This window comes from Dreissena polymorpha, chromosome 12 (assembly GCF_020536995.1).
Source record: "Dreissena polymorpha isolate Duluth1 chromosome 12, UMN_Dpol_1.0, whole genome shotgun sequence".
NCBI lineage: Eukaryota > Metazoa > Mollusca > Bivalvia > Myida > Dreissenidae > Dreissena > Dreissena polymorpha.
Genome location: NC_068366.1, coordinates 62,275,880 through 62,300,420, shown reverse-complemented (window position 1 = coordinate 62,300,420; position 24,541 = coordinate 62,275,880). Strand labels below are relative to the sequence as shown.

Here is a 24,541-nt window from a genome sequence, read left to right as displayed (position 1 = left end):
TTTAATATCGGTTGATAAATATGTCTTGTTCTGTAAAAACTGGACATTATGCATAATCGGAAAGTGTCGTCCCAGATTAGCCTGTGCAGTCCACACAGGCTAATCAGGAACGACACTTTCCGCTTTAATGGTATCTTTCGTTGAAAGGAAGTCCCTTTTTACCGAAAATCTAGTTTAAGCGGAAAGTGTCGTCCCTGATTAGCCTGTGCGGACTGCACAGGCTAATCTTGGACGACACATTACGCACATGCATTATGCCCAGTTTTCTCAGAACAAGACACAAATGATTAAGTAGCATCTGGGCATGTTGTTACTTGATATTGCAACACGAGAATATGCGGTAATTTGCCGCCTTGCTGTCGTGTGGTGTTCGTCATTGTCGTGTGTTGGAGTGATGAAACATTGAAATTCGTGCTCACGAGATTATGGTCGAGAGTCAACAAGTCCACGATATTTGCGTCATATAGTGTCGAGCGTCGCGTCGAATGTCATGCATCCTGCTTACATTATTAAGGTCAAGAGTCGACAATTCCACAATATTTGCGCGCTATATTGTCGGGTGTCGAGCTTTGCGTCGAATGTCACCCTTCATTTATTTACGTCGAAGTCGACATTTGCAAGTTGTTATGTCGTGCGTCGTTGGTCACTGCATTGTGTCGAGTTGAATATCGGATGCCGAGTTCTAAGGGCGCGGCACGATATTTAACGCAACACACAATACGACGATCGACATTGGTCAGCAACATCCCACAATCGCCAATTATTCATTTTTTTATATGCAACATTCCCTGCACAAATGATCGCGACAACGGGACATTAAAATATGTATACGCCGTGTTGATTTTTGTCAAGTATCGTCGGTGATAGTCGCTTCGCATTGTGTTGTTCGCGTATTGTTGTTTGTTGATCTCAAATTGCGATACAAGGCAAACAGTTTGAATCTTACATGATATACCTTATCGATGTAACAATGCGGCAAATGTCGTTTTTCTTTGTAGATAGTTGTTTGATATTGTCGTATTCCATCGTGCAACCACACCATGCGAGTGGCCTCTTTCAATGTGGCTTTTCCGCATTTCTTAATTAAAATTACAACATATTTATACGGGCAAAAGCCCGCGAAGCGGGCGTTGACCGTTCATACATATGGGAATTTAGACATAAAATTACATAAGAATACCACATATGGATACGTCTCAAAAAAATTTGCCACGCGACATATATTTTCGCGATGCTATTTATGAACTTGAACAAATCAAAAACACTTTGACATATGCTAAATCACATGTAAATACATACCTCAGAAAAAGTTATATCAATGACATCATAATTGTGTAGCGAATCGCACTAAATATTCTCTCATTATTTGTTTTTCTTCGCAACCGTTCCAGAATTAGGTCATTACTCAATGATCTCCCCTGAATGCTCTTCTTCAGTGGGTATAAGCCGAAGACTGGTTCACTACATATAGTAACAGTCATCACCGAACACAATTTAGGGGAACATAACCCGTCTTTAATATATTGCCGAATCTCCGATTTCTGTCGAATTTATTTGCTTTGATCTTTTCGATATCTTATTGTTATTTTTATCCTGACAAATCACAAACGCTTGTTAAAAAAATATTTGTTTTAAACACTATAGTTGGCATCTCTATTCTTCAAGTATTCTCGCGGTATTTCAATAACGACACCCTACTGTTTATGTATCAGAATTTGTGACTCATTTTCCATTCGCTCTCAAAAAGAAGTTTTACGTTTGATCATGAGCAATATTCTGGTAAGTAGTCGTTGTTACCCACCAGAAACATATTTATTCACAAATTTTTAAGATATTCAGATCTAACTTTTTAGTCTTTTAGCTTTAATTTTTAAAGTATTTTCACCTCGTCTGCTCGCACTTTACCGATATCCCAAAAGGTTACATATCACTATAAATAGTTTAGGCCTTAAACCACAAAATCCGATACCGTTGGAATTTTCGTACCACAATCTTACGTAAAAAATCTTCCAGATTCGAAATCAACAAAAAACAAGACATTTATAAATTGTCTGCATTATTGATGAAATTTTAAGATATTTGTTGGTTTTCCGTTTTTAGAAGCTGTTCTGCCAAGGCAAGAGCTGGGCATTATACAAGCCATTATATCCAGCAAAAGTTGAAAACTGACAGTTTTGGTTTACAGAAATCAACAAAGGAGGGATTCCCGAACTATCAAAATTTCCAAGCTATACACACAGTTATTATCTGTGGTGATCTTTATTGGTTCTGTTTGTTTACTTGGATTGAACATGTGTGAACTTTTATAGAACTTTGAAAAGTCTATATATGTCTATCTATAAACAAAAATCAGCTATGGTATAATAAGATCAGATGTGCAAACAATGTCAAAGGGTTGTTAAATTAACAATTTGAAGGCAATTATGCTGAAAAAATCTGAAAAGTTTCCATGCAAATTTTGTCTGTATATCGACAAGTGTCTGCCGATTATTGTCAAACTAGTAATACAAAACTTACCACAAGTATGTAAAAGCACTAAGTACCAGTGTTCAATTTTAGTAAGATAGTGTAATTCTAAACAGTAGCAAATAGCTTGTTTAGTAAATGCATAATGCAATTAATATGATTTCCGTTCTATGGTGTAATTAATAAATTGGTTGTTACTTGCTAATCCATGATAAATGTTTTATGGCTAGTGCAAAACCAGCTATGTTAATTTTGTAAAAGGTAATACAATAACACCACTTTGTAATTTCATATACATAAATATTCTTGAAATGTAGGTTGATGAGTTTTACTTATTTTGTAACTATTATTTTATGTGCAAATAAATGATGTGAAGTGTTTTGTATATCCACACAATACCACATATCTTTTTATATGTGTACTGTATTATGTGTTATTTGAATGTTTAAATAAAAAAATATGGATGATATAACATGATGCATTCTAATATTTGCATTCAAATTGTAACTGTAGAGCTAAGTGTATGCAGTTTAGACTGTGATTTTAGAATTGCTTCAAAATGGCGACACAATTTAAACTATTCAACAATAGTTTGCGAAAGAAAATTAGAAACCTGCAAGATACCTGTATTTATTAAATATTTTAATTGCAAAACAAGTATGTTGTTATGCTGTTACACAATGACATAATTATACATTGATAATAAATAAGAAGACAATTAGTGGTGTTAACGTTTCCCAACAGTAGAAATCATTCTTCTGATGAAGTCAGTGGTATACAGACGAAAGCTCCAGGTATGGCTTTCAATACGTAGTGTGTGTTATTTGACAGTCTAAAACTTATTGGATTAAAAAAAATCCTGTCAAATTTGTCAATCTAAATTGATTTGACACATCACATGTACTATATGCTAAATGCAACTGCTTTAGCAAGCTGTCAAGTTGAATTGAGACATTTGATGAAACAAACTGGTTCCTGGGTAGGACCAGTACTTAGTGTCTATATGACGTACCATGACGTCGAAAGTCTACAAGACCTACTAGGTAGAACGAGAAATGTACTTCGACGTACAGTTTTCACCGACCCTTGAGTGTTAGCCAATCAGAAGACACCTTACATCTGTTGCTTTTAGAGATATTTGACATCAATCGTGATACATCGGCTATCTCGGATTCCTCCGTAAGATAGGCCTCGTGGCTAACGGTCGCCATATTGCCTTGTATTACTACTTTACTACCCAAAAGGTTGTCAGTCTATTGTTATGAGGCTGTATACGATGCGCGTTGAACTAGCGCCAAACTTTTTACCGAAACTTTGATATTAAGAGCACTATTAACGTTCATTTGTGTTGCATTTTGACCTATTATCCAAGTGATTTACTTTTCCATTATTATTTAATCACCCTATCATCCAATTTTTAAGATGAAATTACGGTGTTTACAAAACCAACCAAACCGAAAGTGAAACTGGATGCATTACGTTTCGCGATGTAAACATTAAATATTTGTTCAGTTTGAGGAAGCGAATCGATAATAGACGTTGGAATATGTATTCAATACAGACTATCATTGCCGATTTTAGTACTGGCTAAAAAATACCTTTTATGACAGGTCATGTATAGATTGTTAATCAAATAGTGACCATAAATCACTACAAATGTCTGCGTTGTTCATTAATATAATAAATGCACGTTTCTGATCTAGTTGCCTGTATCTAGTTGTAATTACCATGATATTGATAAAAATAAACGTTTTATTCATAAATTAACATTACATGTTTTATTTTTATCATTTAGGGAATAAATAATTGTATCATTATCATCATTAAATATTCTGAAAATAATCTAAATTATCATGATTACTATAAGGTAGAATTTTTAAATTTTACTCATTATTTTTAATGAATTTCCACATTTGCTTGATTCAAAATAAAATGTATTAATAAGGGTTTCAGTTGTTAGTTTTAACCCATTTTTAGTTCGATTAAATTTAAATTACTAACTACGTACATGTATGTGAAATGCTCTTGAGTTCGTTTCCTGGGCCTAGAACCAGTACTTGGAGATTTCTTAAGAATGCTCCCACACTGGGGATCAAACCAGTGACCTCCAGATCATTAGGTGGACACCACATCCATTACACATCAGCGACCTTTAATTAGTAATTTACTTTAGTATTACAGCATTATATAATATAATGTTGCTACATATTTTTGGAAAATGATTAATGTGCAGTACTAAATAAATCTAAATGCATACAATTTTAATTGTGTATATTGTGTGATTATTAGTTACAAATTCCCTTTTTACAGATATACTGGATTATGAAAGACTGATAAACATAAAATTGACAACTCATCTCCCCAACGATACTGAGTGTGGCTCATTCTCAGAACAAACCCATAGTCAGTGAGAAAACTACAGTGTAAAAAGACCATTTGATTGTGACAATTATGGCTGACCAAGCAAATGTTATCATTTAAAATAAAGAAAACTTCCAGTTCAATATATATTTTATACCAATTATGACATTGACCAACACAGAAAATAATTATAAGGTTGATTTTCCCAAAATTGACTGTTACAATTGGATACTGTTTTAAGCTTCACTCTACTTTGTCTGAAAATAAAAGTACTAAATGATGTTATAGAAACATACATATTTAATTTTTAGTTTTACAAGGATATATATATATATATATACATATATTATAATATCTTTTTATCGATGGTCAATCAATTTAAGTTTAACTAATATATACATACACATTATATACATGTGTATGCTTTGATTTTTTTCTATTGAAGCCAAATTAATATCCCATTAGATAGATAGATAATATCACAGCAGTATTCCTAGTTTGTCTGCAAGTACTGCAGAAATCATGGATTATTATTTTACTGAGTCAGCCTTAATCTTTATATTATAATTGTTAAAACAGATTAAGATGTGCATAATACAATTGAGGATGCATCAAGATTAAAAAATGGTACATGTATAAATTAATAAAGAATCAATAACAATCAGAAACTGTGCATTTTTTCAGTATTGTGTGAAAGGATTTTAAGTAATTATGTGTTTTTGAAATATGATTTATGTGAATTTGAATAAATATATAAAATGTAGTGATTTTCTCAGACAAAACTGTTAATTACATACCAAAGTATTCAGAATGTATTATTGTAATATTCATTCGAATTTTTTAGTACAAAAAGCACTTTTCCCTGGCATTTGTATTTATAGTAATTGCATATTTTATTATTCTGACAGCTTTTATAAACTGTGTTCATGCAAGCATGAACACGGTTTCATTTTTTGAGTATTTAAACAGGAGGGCCATGATGACCCTGTATCGCTCCACTGCTGAAAAAAAGGCTGAAACAAATTTCTCTGCATGTGCAAATACTTAAATATAGGCCCCATATAAGCGTATGTTCAGTTTTGTGACCCCGGGCAGGGTCAAATTTGACCCAAGGGGCATAATTTGAACAAACTTGGTAGAGAACTATAACATGTCACTACATACCAAATTTGGTAGCCCTATGCCTTATGGTTAAGGACAAGAAGAGTTTTAAAATTTTCACAAAATAGGCATTATATAAGCATATAATTGATTTTGTGGCCCCCGGGGCAGGGTCAAATTTGACCCCTGGGGCATAATTTGAACAAACTAAGTAGAGGACTATACAATGTCACTACATACCAAATTGTGTAGCCCTAGGCCTAATAGTTATGGATAAGATTTTTTTTTAAGTTATCACAAAATAGGCATTATATAAGCATATGTTCAATTTTGTGACCCCCGGGGCGGGGTCAAATTTGACCCTAGGGATTAAATTTGAACAAATTTGGTAGAGGACTATTAGATGTCACTATATACCAAATTTGACAGCCCTAGGCCAGAGTGTTATTGACAAGAATTTTTTTGAAGTTTTCACAAAATAGGCCTTATATTAGCATATGTTCAATTTTGTGACCCTCGGGGCAGGGTCAAACTTGACCCCAGGGGCATAATTTGAATAAACTTGGTAGAGGACTATAAGATGCCACTACATACCAAATTTGGTAGCCCTAGGCCCAATGGTTATGGACGAGAAGATTTGTAAAGTTTTCACAAAATATACCCTATATAAGCATATGTTCAATTTTGTGACCCCCGGGGCAGGGTCAAATTTGACCCCAGGGGTATAATTTGAACAAATTTGGTAGAGGACTATTAGATGTCTCTACATACCAAATTTGATAGCCCTAGGCCCAATGGTTATGGACGGGAGATTTTGAAAGTTTTCACAAAATAGGCCTTATTTAAGCAAATTTTCAATTTTGTGACCCCCAGGGCAGAGTCAAATTTGACCCCAGGGGCATAATTTGAACAAATTTGAAAGAGGTACACCCCAGGAACATTCCTAAGAAATTTCATCAAAATAGGACCAGTAGTTTAGGAGAAGATGTTTAAAGGAAAAGTTTATGCATGGATGCACGATGAACACAGGACCTTTGGGCAGTGGAGCTAAAAATCAAATTAAACATTTAGTTTTGATTTAAAATCAGTTTTTATATGCAAGTGTCTATTTCACTTATAAATTAAAACAGCATATTATTCATTATTGAAAAGATTATTCCAAGCTTGATGTCATATTTCAACTTTGCATAGTGTAGTTAATTGAACATTGTTTTGAACTGTATGGGCAGCTATATTTTTTAATTAATGTATGTTGTATTATACAAAATGCATTATTTCTACCACAAGTAGACCATATAAGGCCTACTGCTACTAAATAGGCACTGGTATGAATTTGACACTGTTTTTGATGCTCATACAAAACTTTAATTATTACTACACTTTAGTATATTAAATATTTTCAAGTTTTTGTTCAACATTTTTTGCAAAAGAAAAGAGTGTCTTAATGCATTTGAAAATATACTTAACACAAACTTAAATGCATTTTAACATACCTTTTCCCTGGTAAAGTGTATTTGGGATGATAAAAAATACACTTGAAGAGTATTAATGCTGGAAAAATGCAGAAAAAAATACATTTGTTTCTGTTAGAAGTGTGTCTTGTCTGCATTTTTAAGTGTATTAAATGCACATCAAATGCAGATAAATACAATGCCAATACTGTTACATGTATTGTAATGGACGTAAAATGCACTTGTTCTTGTAATTAAAATCTTTAGTGAATTGAAATAACCTTTTATAACGTTTTAACAATTAATAATACCTTTTTATATAAATTTTCTTTTGAAATGTGACACTTAATTGATTTTTGCACCACTAGTAAGAGATATAATTTGTGCTCATAATGCTTTATCATTACACTACATAATATCATTTGTTGTATGAAAATTACCCGTAAAATTCATGTGAAAGCTCAAGAGATCAATAGCAGCGTGCTATACCCTGCTCCTTTTTACATGACTTGATGGTATTTAGTCCCCAATTCTACATGGCTAAGGGAAAATTAATGTGCAGATTTGACAAATAAGTCTTAACTGGGATCAATTAGGCAGACTTTCATATTACTTGTATTTAATTTAAATCATGATCTGAATTGCTCTTTGGCAAATCTTTGTTGGTCACAGTCTTCAACTGAATTTTGTTCACTTTGTAATGATTATATTTTCTATATTTATCAGACAACATCTTTCTTCAAAAGTTAAACATTATTGCTTGGTTAATTTAGAAACAAGATCAATGCATCATAACATAAAATGAAAAAATGTGTAATAGTAAAAATGACAGCAAAAAAGCACTAGATTATCTGCCTTAAATCTGAGACCATATGTTGATGTATTGGAATTTCTCATAAATAATGTGCTCCATAGTTGTATAATTGTATAGTCGTATGCATGAGTGGTGTCAATGTCACAATACCAATTAAAGCCTATAATTTACTAAAACAATTTGAAGTTTGATGTGAGTTTTTTTCAAGGTCTGTTATATATAATTATATATACATGTATATATATTATATTGTTGAAAAGTTAACATGCAATAAGTTTACTGTAATTAAGTGACAAATAGTTTTACTGATTTGGTTGGATGCATATTTGCAGATATATCATGGTTTGTGCAGAGGACAGTAGCAAAAACAAGAGCTGTCTCCGTAGGATGACATACGCCCCCGATAAACGCTTTAATAGAAGTTATGAGCATTTTTCAAAACCTAAAAGCCGACCCTAAGTTCAAGGTCAAAGGGGTCAAAATTTGTGTGCGTATGGGAAGGCCTTGTCCATATACACATGCATTCCAAATATGAATGTTACATCTGAAGCGACATAGAAGTTATGAGCATTTTTTCGAAACCTAAATGCAAAGTGTGACGGATAGACAGACGGACAGTGCGATCACTATATGCCCTCCTTTGGGGGCATAAAAATGTGTTTCACATTGTTTTGGTAAATTAGTAATGTAGATAAAGAACAGAATCATCAATTATAAAGTTATTGATTATAAAGTGTTGCTGGCATATTTGATGCATTCATCTAGCTATAAGAAGGTCCCTGTTTTATCCCCACTGGCACGAGTGAGGGTTCTCAAAATCTTTAAAAAATATGAATAACTACATATAGGGTCGAGAGCCTTGTTGATATGGGGGCTAAACACCTGAAATCAAAGCGACCCAGGTTAAAGGCCGAGGCCAAATAAATAAACCAGAGGCCGCATGAGCCTGCTATACTCTGAACAAGTATTGTTTCTTCTCAGAAAACTGGCTTAAGTGTCTTACTAAGCTTTAGACTTTGAGTTTCAGTGCAATCAATCTAAAATAAATTGGTCAAATTACATAGATCTAATAATTTGTAAAAAATAAACATTCTGCACAAATTCAATTATTTACTTTACCTGTGTGCATGAATCATTTCAGTCTTGATGGTTAGTGAACTATGTCAAAAGCACCATATCTATGAAACACTTGTATTTTGAATAGTGCAATGTTCCACAGAAATGATGCTGATGATAATTCTACACGATGATGAATTATTAGATATATTTCTAAATTCCATTTCCACCAACAATTCGGTTATTCCACTACCAGTTCACATGCTTCATACACAGTTGAAAATAACACTATTTCACTCAACAACCGTGACACATGTACTCAATTTTTCAACTTTTCGCATTTAAACTTGTCTTCTACTGTTATTGTTGTTGTTGTACTTTTTAAAGTAGTTCGAAAGATGGCGACCATTAACCCAGAGATTGATTTATGAAATAAATCGTCTGCTGATCCAGAGTGATTTGACATTGAACATAAGTATTATTATTATTTATACCAAATTATGCGACTATCGACCGCTTACTCATAGATATTGTGCGTATTTATTAAACATTATTATTATTATAATTTATACCAAATTATGCCACTATCAACCGCTAACTCATAGATATTGTGCGTATTTATTGACCTGGCGTGGCGGAATTAACCTCTGACTTATGAAAGTTATGGTTATCACAAAATAAGACCAACGGAGAGGTCATAATACATTATTTATCCCGTTAATGCTTGGTAACTGTTTGGTTACCGTTGGGAATTTCCTACACAGTAATGCACTGGACGGTCGTGATACTCCGCCCCGCATGATCAATAAATACTCACAATATTCTGAATAATTTTAATTTTATAAAGGTAACAATTGAATCTTCTTCAAATTTGTATATAATCTATTTCAATGCATTAAATACTTGAAACTTCTATGTGTTGTTTTTTTGCCATTCTGATATTTTTATTCATTTTGTCCTCAATTAAAAAAGAGATTTTAAACATTTATTATGAATAAATCTAAAGGAAAAGCGGCTCAAGAGACTAGTGTTTTGATTGGCTGTTCAAAAAATGTGTACGTCGAAGTACAAACATGTATGTTGAAGTACAAATTGTACTTTGACGTACAAATATATACTTCGAAGTGTATTTTATATTTATGTCGACGTACAATTATTGTACTTTGACGTACATTTCTCTTTTTAACTTGTAGGTCTTCTTGACTTTTAACCCAAATGGTACGCCATAGTATGTCTTTAGAGTTATCTAAAGAATGCTCCCACTTAAGAGATCAATACAGAGACCTCCCAGTGACTAAGCCAGTTAGCAGACACCCCATCCACTATACCACAGACACCGAACCAGCTATAAATTCCTGTGGCTAAAAAACAAAAAAATATAAGATGCTAGATCTTTAAGCTTGGAACATGTAACTTGTTTTAAGATTGATTTTTTTTGGGATGCATTACTTAATTATTGCAACAATTATAATATTTTGAACACAATCATGCCAACATATTTATTAAAAATACATAGTTATCAAAAAAACTTAAAAAGCTTTTGCCTGTAAATTAGGTAGCACATATAATCATATTATAAGACAAGTAAAACGAATGTTGCCAAATATCGTCATTGACAAAATTAATAACATCACATCGTTTATAAAGTGTTCTTGTACGACTTAACCTAGTTACTGGCTTCGTGTTCATACGATTTAAAGTGTGACACATATTTCCCTGTAACACACTGTTCTTTAAATTTCGTCATACCGACCGTTTAAACTAGGCTGCAGGGTATCGTTTCACTAAGCAACTTAAGCAAGTCTTAGACTTACGCGCATATTTTAAAATAATTGAATTTCATTTATTTCATATTGAGGCAAACTAATTTTTACTTAGAATGTAACATTAAATTATGAATTTCATTTCAAACAAATCAAATTTTAATAAAGCAAGAATTTGAAGGAACAATACCGAATTTAAAATGTGTGCGTAAGTCTACGAATTGCGTTAGTAGTTTAGTAAAACGGTACCCAGTGCGTTTAATGACGTCCTCGGGGTTACATTAAACTATAGAGTAGGAATGTTTGGTTTCATTCATAGCGCAGACGGGAACTTCCGGGTAACCAGAGTGATCAGCACCTCGGGAACAAATGGATTCATGATAAGATAGAAGAATTCAGTGGTAATCCTAATGATATTTGGCGAATTCGCGGGTCTCTATATCCGGGAAACCAAGACCCTTTCCAGCCAGCGTGTGATTGCTCAGAGTGGCTCGGCGCTTGATAACCGAGCAGTGCGTTCTACACCGAACGCAGAGCCGTTCATTACGAATAAAGGCTGCGAGCGGGCTTCGAACCAAATAAAATGTCTTCGCGATCTTACGACCCGGCACCTCGAAGACGATGATACGTCAGCCTGGCAACCAGTTATAGACAGGGACTTTCTTATAGCGTCCCAACAGGAAATCAGTTTTGGCAATGATACTCACACTTATAAGGTGGGATTCTTTTCTTTGCTTCTCTTGATCTTATGACTGGGGCTAACAGTTTGACGGCACTATGTATCTTGTATGGTTGTGGAAATTAATTATGAGCTATACAGATATGGACACGTTGAACCGGGCAGGAGGACAGTTTATCGATACAATCGTGATCCATCGGCTATCTCCGGACTCCTCCGTAAGATTTATTACGGAAAAAATCGCCTGCTGATCTAGAGTGTTTACCGATATTGCCCTTCTATGGTAAGCGGTTCGACGCATAATCCAAAGAAACTAGGTTTCTCATGAGAACCTAGGTTCTAAGAATGAGAACCTAGGTTCTCGCTTGAAGATTGCACATGGTTTCAAGAACCCAAGTTTTCAAATGAGAATCTATGTTTTCATGAGAACCTAGGTTCTCATTTGAAAACCTAGGTTCTCATGAGAAACCTGGTTTCTTGCGGTTCGACGCATAATCCCAAGAAACTAGGTTTCTCATTTGAACCTAGGTTCTCAGAATGAGAACTTAGGTTCTCGCTTGGAGATTGCACATTGCTTCAAGAACCCAAGTTTTCAAATGAGAACCTAGGTTTTCATGAGAACCTAGGTTCTCATTTGAAAACTTAGGTTCTCATGAAAACCTAGGTTCTCGCTTGAAGATTGCACATGGCTTCAAGAACCCAAGTTTTCAAATGAGAAGCTAGGTTCTCATGAGAACCTAAGTTCTCAGAATGAGAACCTAGGTTCTCATGAGAAACCTAGTTTCTTGCGGTTCGACGCATAATCCCAAGAAAAAAGGTTTGAAGATTGCACATGGCTTCAAGAACCCAAGTTTTCAAATGAGAATCTAGGTTTTCATGAGAACCTAGGTTCTCATTTGAAAACCTAGCTTCTCATGAGAACTTAGGTTCTCATTCTGAGAACCTAGGTTCTCATGAGAAACGTAGTTCCTCGGGATTATGAGTCGAACCGCTTGCCATACCTTTCCCAATAAGCCAGCGTCATCAAACCAAAGAACGACAAAACTGCCGGAATTATTGGTAAGCTTCTCGATTTTGAGTCCACGGACTGGCAGCGTCCGAATGGCAGCGCGGTCCTGCGGTTCAGTCTTACCAGCATTCTTAAACTTTTAACGAGAGAGTTACAACAATATTCTCTCCCGAACTTGTTTGCGAACGTATAATTAATTGGATTGTGTATGCCTAATAGCAGCAGTCGTTACCAATCTCTCGATTCGATGTGTACAATCCATGTTTAAAATCTTCATTAACTGACTTAACGTAGAATCGGCATTTTTTCGTGAGCATTTGTATGTAAAAAGGGCGATTTATTTTACACAAGTCGTCTTCAGCATGCGCAATGTTAAGAACACACATGTCTTTAAAATTTAGTTGGCTCTCTTCATAATTATTGTTTATAACGTTTAATGAAGATGATCATTGCAATGAAATTTTACATTACGCCAGCAGACCCGAACGAATAAACTTCATTTATTCCATTGGCTGATTTGAGCATAATCACACAGAACATTGGCAATATCACCTCGTCTTTGAAGTATATGAAGAGATGCGTACAAATTTTTGCCCCGTTGCAATTAAGCATGACCGGTAAATTCCATCCCCAGACTACAGGGATCAAAGCTGAGTCCGTAAATCGTCAGGGGAAGACGGAATGTACTTTGAATATACGCATTGTGTTGATACCACAGAATTTCTTTCAATATACATGTATCTAGTAACCCGAATTTTAGGGAAAGAAATGAATAAAAACCTAACGTTAGAAGCGATTTGTCTTATATTGTGAGACAAAACTACCGAAATAGTATAGTGCCCATGATAAAAGGGAAATCGTTTAATTATCTAGCCACTTATGTGTGGCGTGTGCAAGCCATAATAGGTTGCCGAAACTATGAATCACATTGTTAATTCTTTCAGTGCTGGAACCGAATTTTGAAGGCCTTTGCAAACAGTTTGGATCCAGATGAGACGCCACAGAACGTGGCGTCTCATCAGGATCCAAACTGTTTGATTTTCTGATAGTATTCTTTAAAAAAAATCGAAGAAAATGCTTATTTTAGAAATTCAGCAGATAACATTTTAGCAGACGACAAATTTCCCAAAATGCATAGGGTTAATTTATAATCAAAAGCACTTGGCACACACCATACAAACATAATTTCGTAGCATATTAAGGTTTGTTCTGCGAAAGTTTCAATCTCGTATATTTGTATATAACAGTCAATTAATTGCGTCTTAAAATTGCTAATAATAATGAACACACTAGTTTGATGATAATTTGCGGATTGTTAGTGTAACATTATCATGACATTTGAAACATTGCATAACTATATGATCTCATTTACCTATTCATAAAGAAAGCTTGATATATTGTTCCACACATTTTATCAACGTATATTGATACAACAGCATGAAAGCGGTGCTTGTATAGTGCTTTATGACAGTTGAATATATATACAGGAACAGTTTGCTTAAACAAAATCGAATACAATGTCGCGAGAATTATTTCCCAATTATGATTTCAGGTACGTGAACCGTCCCTGTGCCATGTGGTTGGGGAGTCTCCATTAGGGCTATTGTTGGTATGAGGTCCAACCACAGCTGCATCCGGCGCGCTTCGAATCTTGATCCCGGAAGTGCTCCCTGATTGGTGAACTGTAGGAAGCTCTGAGAGTTAAGGTCATACTCGGCCCAAGGAGCGTTGGTAAATCGGCGGGCGTCGCTCGGTTTGTTTGGGTCCCTGTGGATGTAAAACACATGCCTACTTGACTGTATAAATGTCCATCACTCGTTCAGTTTCACAATGTCCTTGGTGAAATAGATGTTGTTTTGAGGTCCAACAATCCTTGATTGAATCAATTTGAATTTTACATGTCACTCATTGTTTATCCAAAATTTCATATGAAGATTTCAGATAAATTACTTGATATGCCGGATATGAAGTGTCTTTCATAACACTTTGAAATGTTGACATATAGAGAAACACGTGTTCATACAGTCTTACTTGTTAATTGTTTTAAAAAAGGAATCTTTAAAGACATCATAAGGATGCGCAATTCACATAGGCGTTAAAGAGAAGATACAAATACAAACTTTCGAGGGAACGCACGGACGGACGGACAAGTGAATTCTTAATGCCTCCCATGAGGGGACATAACAACAACTTTTTTAATATTGAAAACTGACAACGTACCCGGACTTTGCGAAGTTCGTCCACATGGTAACCATGCCCCTGGCGAGTCGCCGCTCCTCTTCTGTGTAGTTTACGGTACTTTGAGGTCCGGCGTACAGCGGATAGCCGAACACGAACTGAATGTCGTCTGCGTGGTTTGAACCTAGAAACAATAATGTAAATATATGAATTTGTTAAAGCTACAAACCAGGAGGGTCGTGAAAAATTGTTTAGACGAATGAAAAACAATTCCGAAAAGTAGTGTAATGTATAACTTGCAATAATTTATGTAAGTATTTCGTACAGGCATCCATGGATTAAATATTATTTATAGCCTTAGTCTGATACATATAAGTATGTATACACGAGTTCTTGTTAAACTTATTTCATTACCTTGTATCCAGTTGGGTGTCGGTAGTATATGCGTGGTGGGGACAGCGCTCAGTTCGTACAAATATGTCTTCCCCTTCCGGAGCGCCGCGTGCCCTTTCACCGTGGATACGGCCGGAAAGAAGAACCCTGAGTCACTCGACATGTTTATGGTACTAAACCACAGGGTGGCGCTGTCATTCGGATGCTGCCAGTCAGTGTACTCGAAATCAAGAAGGTTTCGCATTATGGCGGCAATGTTGTCGTTCTTTGGTTTGATGGCGTCAGAGATTGTATGAGGTATGATAATACCGGTAAATTGCGCTCGTGTTAAGTTAAAAGTGTTTATGTCTGTAACGTTAAGAGTAGATGATAAAGCAAATAGATTCAACGCGCCGTCGAAATTGTTCGCGCCAACAATAAGGTCCAAAGACGCGAAGAAATTGCGCGCGTTGTGAGTCTGAGAATCATTGCCAAACACTATTTCATGCGGGGACGCTTTGAGAAAGTCCCGATCTACAACTGGTTTCCAGAATGAAAATTCATCGTCTTGGAGTTGTCGTGGTGTCAGGAAGCGAAGACATTCTACATAGTTCGGTGCCCGCTCGCAGCCTTTCTTGGAAATAAACGGATTCGCGTTTGGTGAAGGGTGGACACTCCAGCCAGCAAGCGCGGAACCACTCTGAGCAATTACACGCTGAAAGTAGCCTTGATTACCCGGATATAGAGACTGGAATACAACCGACGCTCCACCTGCCGATTCACCAAATATCGTGACGTCATTGGGATTTCCGGTGAAAGCTTGTATGTTATCGTGGACCCATTTGATTCCTAGGTGCTGATCCCATAGTCCCTGATTACCCGGAAGTCTCCCATCGGCGCTCTGAATGAATCCGAACATTCCAAGCCTGTAGTTAACTGTAACCACGATGACGTTACCAAACGCGCTGATGCCATCTCCTGGATAGTCTGAGGCTGCGCCTTGTACGAACGCGCCCCCGTAGATCCAAATCATCACCGGAAGTGACACGTTCTTCTCAAATCTATGAGGTACATACACATTAAGTGTCAAACAGTCTTCCGTGAAGTTAATGTACCCTCCGTACACCTTAAAGTTCGCAGAAGAAGGAAAGCACGCCATAGGTATCTTGGTAGCGTCAAAAGTGCTCAAAAATGGCGCCTTGGGGATCGGCTTCTTGAAGCGATTTTCGCCTGCTGTTGATTCTGCGAATGGAATACTGCGGAATGTCGACATCCGGTACTGGCGTCCGTCCACTGTCAGTGTCTCTGCCAGACCGGAAATAGGTCCCACGGGCGTCTGGACTGTGATACAAGCCGCACATCGAAGCATAATCACTACAATCGTCATACAAGCTGACGCACGCAAATAATAACCTGTCATTTTAAACTACCAGCAACAATTCTTCCAACGAAGTTTGTAAGATGAATTTTATTATAATATAGCTGACTATTTATATGTATCGCTCTTATCTGCGTTTGGTTACTTGTATAAAAGGTATTACGAAACTGATATCACAAAAGAAATATGTGTCCTAAATTTTATCGTATGAATGCGATGGCAGTTACTAGGACATATAGCATAAACAAAGTTATACACAACGACAACAACAGAACTCTCCAAATTATCAAATCGTTTCGCGTTGCTATTTAAATGTATCGCTCTTATCTGCGTGTGATTACTTACTTTAAAATGTATTTCGAAATTGATATCACAACAGAAATATGTGTCCTAATTTTTATCATATGAAAGTAATGCCAGTTACTTGGAGATGATGTAGCATAAACAAAGTTAGACACTATAGTGATTTTATTTGTTATATGCGCGAAGTAGTTCGCGAAATCCGTTTAACTTGTTTCGTATTAATGTTTGTTTTCTTTATTAACGGAATCTGGTTGATGGTTAATTGAAAGGTGCCTTACACAATATGAGATCGACACACTACAATTAAGGGGAAACACGATTGGATACCACAATATCCAACAACTCTCGACAACGAACAAAGATACACGACATTTAAAGACTCATATGTCGCATTGTCCGTGAGGAAAAAAAGTTGCATCGATATGGAATCCTGTAAGATTATATATAAGGAATTCCTCGTGTCGCAATTTGAGATCGACACACGACAACCACCGGCACGCTTTATGATGATAAGAATGTCGAAGTGTCGCGCTTATTTAGGCAGGAAATGTTACAATAGAAATTGAATGCCTTTTGTTATTGTCAAGTGCCTTTGTTTACATTAAATTGTCGCACCGCTAATCGCGTTTTAACGAGCGTCGCCGTTGAAACGCGACGTCCGATGTTCAACTCGATACACTGTAATTACAGACGACAAACGACTCAATATAGCGTCAATATCGCGCCTTGGACGACCGCGACATGAAAATGGGCCGTGGTCTGTGAAAAAGGGGTTTAATGCATATGCGTAAAGTGTCCTCCTATATTGACCTGTTCAGTCCGCACAGGCTAATCAGGTTAGAAACTTCCCGCTTTTTAAGATAGTTTTCGTTTCAAGAAAGTCTTTTCTTAGTGAAAATCAAGTTTAGGCGGAAAGTGTTGTCCCTGATAAGCCTGGACGGACTGCAAAGACTAATCTGGGACGACACTTTTCGCACATGCATTAAACCCCATTTTCACAGAGCACGGCCCAACTATATGAAGCAATACAATAAACGCGACGCACTGTACTAGATATTACACTTAAAGACTTTTCTAACGCAACACGTATTCAAAGCAATAAAACTCCTATATTTTTGAACGGCTTTTGTTGAAATTTTGACCAAAAATCAGTCAAAACATGCGTATTAAGTTCTGTAAATTTAACGATTACTCTATCATTTATCAGGACATTTTAAAGTAACGGCAAACAATTCATTATCGTATGGAGATAACACGATTCATCATGTGTTCATTAAAGCATGCGGAAAAACATGAAATTAACTGCAGAATAACGGTAAAGAATTTAATAATTGTGCTGTTTCGTTTGTTTCTTCTTGCACCTTTAAAATGAATAAGACGCTGTTAATATTGTGTTTAGTTTAAAATTGAAATCAAACTGGAAACGTGATAACTTGATTATGATAAAGTGTGTTTTTGCACTGGAAGAAGTTTCCTGATTGCTTTCTTTATCTGCGCGGCTGGCGATCGATTGTGGTATAAATGTAAGACAGGAATCCATTTTCTGAGATAAACAAACAGATGTACAACAATTTAAAATTAGTGAAGTATATAATATAGTACAAACGTTTAAATTGCGAAGCCTCCTTGTGGAATTCTTATCCATAACAATATTCGGAACATGATAACGATTCGACAACTAGGTGCATGTGAACCTACTTGTATCAGACGGTCATGGTAATTGTAGGTTCATTTCAAACAGGATTGAAACACACACTTACATTATGCGGACAAATAGCGTTATTGTTTTGCTGATGCTAGTTTTAGTTGCAAACGGAGCGTACTGTATTACCGTTCAAACGCCCGTGGGAGCTATTTCCGGTCTAGCGGAGACACTGACAGTAGACGGACGCCAGTACCGGATGTCGAAATTCCTCAGTATTCCATTCGCTGAGTCTACTGCAGGCGAAAATCGCTTCATGAAGCCGATCCCAAAGGCGCCATTTCGAGCACGTTCGATGCGACTCAGCTGCCCATGGCGTGTTATCCATCATATTATGAGGCTGAACAGAAGTTAGACAAATATATTAACTTTACGGAAGATTGCTTAACACTCAATGTGTTCGTGCCTCATACTTTCAAGAAGAACGTGTCACTTCCGGTTATGGTTTGGATCTAAGGAGGCGCATTTGTGGAGGGTGCCAGTGTGATATATCCCGCAGAAGGCATTAGTACAATTGGTGACGTCATTGTGGTCACATTAAATTATAGACTTGGAATGTTCGGATTCATTCAAAGCGCCGACGGGAAACTTCCGGGTAACCAGGGTCTTTGGGATCAGCACCTAGGGATCAAATGGGTCCACGATAACATAAAAGCGTTCACCGGCAACCCCAATGACGTCACCATATTTGGAGAGTCGGCGGGTGGCGCATCTGTTGTGTACCAGGCCTTATATCCGGGTAACCAAGGCTTCTTCCAGCGCGTGATTGCTCAGAGTGGTTCCGCTTTGGCCTACTGGGCAAGTCATGAATTACCGAACGCCGAGGCTTTCATCATTGAGAAGGGTTGCGACAAGGCTCCGGACCCAATAGAATGCCTTCGCGCCCTCACCCCCGGGCAACTTCAAGACAACGACACTTTACCATGGGCACCGTTTGTAGACAAAGACTTTGTGATCGCTTCGCCAAAAGATATTGTTTATGGATCTGACTCAACAACTTCAAGCGCCCGCAATTTCTTCGCATCGTTAGATTTCATGACTGGTGTGAATAATTTCGACGGCGCCCTATATCTCAGAGACGTCTGGCCAAACATCCTGCACTATTCAGATATGAACACGTTTGTCTTAACACGAGAGGAGTTTATTGGGATCGCAATTCCAGCAGTGGTCATTGACACCATCAAACCCAAGAACATCCGAACTGCTCTAATTGCCGAGGAGTTACTGAATATACAATACACGGACTGGCAGCATCCGAATGACAGCGCCACCTTGCGGTTCAGTCTCACCAACATTTCCAGTGACGTGGCGTTCTTCTACCCAGCAGTTTCCACGGTGAAGGGCCACGCGTTGCTCGGAAAGGGAAGTCGTTCTTGTACGAACTGAGCGTTGTCCCAACCACGCATGCCTTACAGACACCCAACTGGATATCCGGTATTTTAACAAGCATTTTAATCTTAGACTGTACCTCTATAGCTTAGGTCGCATGCGGGTTGCAAAGTGTTCGCGGCGAGCTTGCATTCAGATATGTTTTTTTTTATTAAACTCGGGCCGATATTACAGCACGCGATGTCGCCGAAAATGCTACTTTCTCACTAACGTTTGTTGCTGAGACAGCAAAACGGAAACCTTGCGTTCTACCTCCGATTTATGCTTCAACATATTCCCCCGAATAAAGGACAGTAAATACCTTCATAGCTTCCGTATTATATATTGATTGCTATCTTCAGTGTTAAAGCTCTTTTACGGTCGCCTTATCATTAAGAAAGCAAAATCAATGTATTATTCTAATTTCCATAAAATGTGTAGACACATTGTTGATCTGCTTACTTACCAGCTTTGAACTCAACGGTTGTCGATTAAAATCTCTTGTGAACACCGCAAGCGTTTCAAATTTCATTTTTCGCTTAGGTTCAAACCACGCAGACGACATTCAGTACGTGTTCGGGTATCCGCTTTACGCCGGACCACGCAGTACCGGAAACTACACGGAGGAGGAGCGACGACTTGCCAGGGGCATGGTTACCATGTGGACAAACTTCGCCAAGTCAGGGTGCGTATGTTTACAATGTGGACGAACCTTTCCAAGTCCGGGTATTTATCGTTACCATGTCTACGAAATTTGCGATTACGGGCGAGTATGGTAACAGTCATGTGGATACACTTTGACATTCCGGGTACGTATTGTTCCCAACACTATTTATTATGCCTTTACAAGAATTGTAACTCCTTTATCTTGGAACAGACCGCAACTATCTATTATGTATTATAATAATTTTGAAAAACAAAATCTTTCAGTAATATTATTGTCGGTTTGTTGTTACGTTTTAAGTTATAAAGTAACATTTCCTTTAATCCTTAGGGATCCAAACAAACCGGAAGATGCCCGTCAGTTCACCAACGCCACGTGGGCCGAGTATGACCTTGACTTTCAGAGCTTCCTACAGTTCACCTATCAGGGAGCACTTCCGGGGTCCCAATTCCAAGCGCGCCGGATGCAGCTGTGGTCAGACCTCCTGCCCACTTCTTCCAAGAGATTCCAAGGGATTCCATGGATAGCTCAGCTTTCTTTCGATGTACATTGGAATTAACGAGTACATATGTTTGTACAAAATGATGGTCACAACACGATAGCTTTCATTACAAATTTACGTCATAAACGTTATGAAGACAAACTACAATTTCAAATGAAATAATGTAATAGTAAAGGCAGCAAAACTATGATATTTTCGAACTAAAAGGTCAATAAACGACTTTACCTGTGCAAATATTGTCGATTTTATTAAAACATATCGGTGCAAATTTCCAAAGTTTGAACCGACGGTAACTTTCCGACTTATGTTAACCTGTATATATATGTTTATTACACTATGTGGATTTTGTATGTTATTTAAGAATTTTTGATTTAATAAAATGAATGTATACATTTTATTTTTTAAATTTTAATTGTTTAAGTTCTACAGAAATCAAAGATTTCCAACAGCAGTTCAGAAAAAAAATTGATAATTCATTCTGAAAGGACAGAGAGTAGGACTTGGTAATATCGAACTTATATTTGACCAGTGCTCTGCGAAAACGGGGCTTAATGTATATGCGTAAAGTGTCGCCTTTATGCTATGTTTCGCGAAAGGAAAGTCGTTCCATCTGGCACGATACTTTACGCACACGCATTTAACCCTGTTTTCACAGAACGAGTATCATATTTGAACAGTATGCTATCAATAGGACACTAACAATGTATGGAGGGTTAGTCATGTACAAAATACACAGTGATTGGCAATAAGACTTTGTTAATGCTGCAATGTTTTGTCTCCCCTTAACTTTTCTTAATCATGTTTGATTATTTAGTACATAATATATGATTCATTTGCAATAACGAGAGGGAAAAATGCCCACAAACTTTCATAAAACTTTCAAATCATTGAGTTCGGTAAAATTGCTAAAACATACGTCACTCATATTCATTTACCTTGACTTCTCAACAAAACTTTGACTGACTACTTTGATTACATTTTTCAAACATTACAATGTCTGTTGAAGTTAATATACTAATGTTATACAGTTTGTAATACTAGTATAACATACTGTGTCGACTTTCCATTGTGTAAATTATCAAGTATATGAAACAATCAAACACGCCTAATCTAGAAGCAATTATCCCAAGAGCGGTAACAGCAGCGATAATTCAAAAGAGGCACTATGACCATCGGATTTAATATTATATTTTAAAAAAAGCTGAAATATATATAATATTTATAAAATATGCATTGGACATACCTGTATACCAATACTTATTTTTGAATGCGTGAACATATGTTGAATTTACATTAATCTGAAGACACAGTGTGGTATTAACAAAAAACACATTAGCGCACACCAGCCGTATGTTTACATTATTTTCAGCGGCCAACATTTATCAACAACCTATCAACGTTACATTTAATGTGTCCGAATTCGTGACATACCGATATCAGATACTTACCGTTAGGAACACTATACTGTACGGTGGCACATGCAGGGTTTTATTTATGACATTTACACGATATATGTCTCGTTCCCAATAGATAATTAACTCCTGTGAAGGACTAAGTGGATCATATAAACGCCATAGTTAGTCGTGTGAACGACTTCTGTTATCGTCAAAACGATATGGCAATTTGTTGAAATGACGCAATAAGAAGCGAAACCGAGATGAGTAAGTCTTGATAACGACGTTACAAGCCAGATATTAAAATAAACATGCGCATGTCCTTCCGCGATCCCGTAGTGCTATCAGTTGTGTAATTTAAACCTGTGAAATGAAGTACACTTACATAGATATGAAACTAAGTCTTCGACATAATAAACGTACATTTGATTTCACTTCACAAGCCAAGTTTAAGCGTAAAACAATTATTAGTTGACTGTATGTTGTTCGTTTCTGTGAGTCAATGTGTATAGCGATTATAGCGGTTATGTTTGGATGTGTGGGTTGTATAACAATCAAGACACTCATGGGAGCTATTTCCGGTCTACAGGAAACATTGACAGTAGACGGACGCCCGTACCGAATGTCGACATTACTGGTAAAAATCGCTTCAAAAACCCAATTCCCAAGGCGCCATTTTTAAGCACGTTCGACGCTACCAAGAATCCAATGGCGTGCTTTCCGTCTCATTTGGGAGGCGAAATAAAGTATGGAAAATATGTAAACTTTTCAGAAGACTGTTTGAATCTCAACGTTTTTGTTCCCCATACATTTGAGAAGAACGTCTCAATGCCGGTGATGATTTGGATTCACGGAGGCTCTTTCGTAGAGGGCGCAACCGCAATTTTCCAAGGAGAAGGCATCATTGCGTTTGGTGACGTCATCGTGGTTACAGTAAGTTACAGACTTGGTATGTTTGGATACATCCAGAGCGCTGATGGAAAACTTCCGGGTAACCTGGGACTTTGGGATCAGCACCTCGGGATCAAATGGGTTCATGATAATATAGTAGCTTTTACCGAAAATCCAAATGACGTCAATATATTTGGCGAATCGGCAGGTGGTGAATCTGTAATATTTCAGTCTCTTTATCCGGGCAACCGAGGATTCTTTCAGCGTGTGATTGCTCAGAGTGGCTCGGCGCTGGCTTATTGGGCAGTCCATGCTACACCAAACGCGGAACCGTTGATTGCAAATAAAGGCTGCGAGCGGGCGCCGGACCCAGTAACATGTCTTCGAGCTCTTACCCCTTGGCAACTCCAAGACGACGATACTTCGGCCTGGCAACCAGTTATTGACAGAGACTTTCTCTTAGCGTCCTCACAGGAAATCATTTTCGGGAATTTTTCTCACACTCAGAATGCGCGAAATTTCTCTGGATCATTAAACCTTATGACTGGCGCAAATAATTTTGACGGCGCTGTTTACTTCAGAGATGTATGGCCATTCATGTTTAAGTCTACAGATATGAACACGTTTAACCTTACACGTGGGCAATTTACAGGTAATGCAATATCTTCTATAGTCGCGGACGTCATCAAACTAAAGAATCACAGCATAACCTCAATAACGGAGAGTACACTGACTGGCTGCGTCCGAATGACAGCGCCATCACTAACTTTGTGTTGCTGTTCAGTCTCACTAACATGTCCAATGACGTGAGTTTTTTTCTACCCAGCCGTGTCTACGGTGAAAGGGCACGCGGCACTTAGGAAGGGGAAGACGTATTTGTACGAACTGAGCGTAATCCCAACGACGCATACGTTACAAACACCAATCTGGATACAAGGTGACTGTTTGCAATTATATAAGCTCTTGGGAAAATCGGGCATATTGCATATGCTTAAAGTGTCTTTCCAGAATATCATCTGCAGTCCGCATAGGCTAATCAGGGTCGACAATGGACGCACATGCATAATGTCTGGTTTTCACAAAGCGCAC

The 24,541-nt window shown here is 37.2% G+C and overlaps 3 protein-coding genes across 8 annotated transcripts in view; 2 read left to right on the top strand and 1 right to left on the bottom strand.

Moving 5' to 3' along the window:
* Window positions 1-24,541, top strand: part of LOC127853276 (cholinesterase 2-like) — a 310,270-nt gene that overhangs the window by 180,065 nt on the left and 105,664 nt on the right. The gene's annotated exons all lie outside the window — the stretch shown is intronic.
* Window positions 14,096-24,541, bottom strand: part of LOC127853278 (cholinesterase 2-like) — a 100,524-nt gene continuing 90,078 nt past the window's right edge. The window contains exons 3-5 of the mRNA XM_052387652.1: window positions 15,293-16,103; window positions 14,921-15,062; window positions 14,096-14,467 (exon numbers count right to left, since the gene is read on the bottom strand). Coding sequence (XP_052243612.1) covers window positions 14,230-14,467; window positions 14,921-15,062; window positions 15,293-16,103 — 1,191 coding nt within the window. The 3' untranslated portion in view covers window positions 14,096-14,229. The remainder of the gene's footprint in view (window positions 14,468-14,920; window positions 15,063-15,292; window positions 16,104-24,541) is intronic.
* LOC127853289 (cholinesterase 2-like) lies at window positions 18,994-21,085 on the top strand. Its single transcript, XM_052387676.1, has 3 exons — window positions 18,994-20,067; window positions 20,545-20,686; window positions 20,996-21,085. Exon 1 carries the CDS (start codon window positions 19,189-19,191, stop codon window positions 20,017-20,019), a length of 831 nt encoding a protein of 276 aa, XP_052243636.1. The 5' UTR covers window positions 18,994-19,188; the 3' UTR covers window positions 20,020-20,067; window positions 20,545-20,686; window positions 20,996-21,085.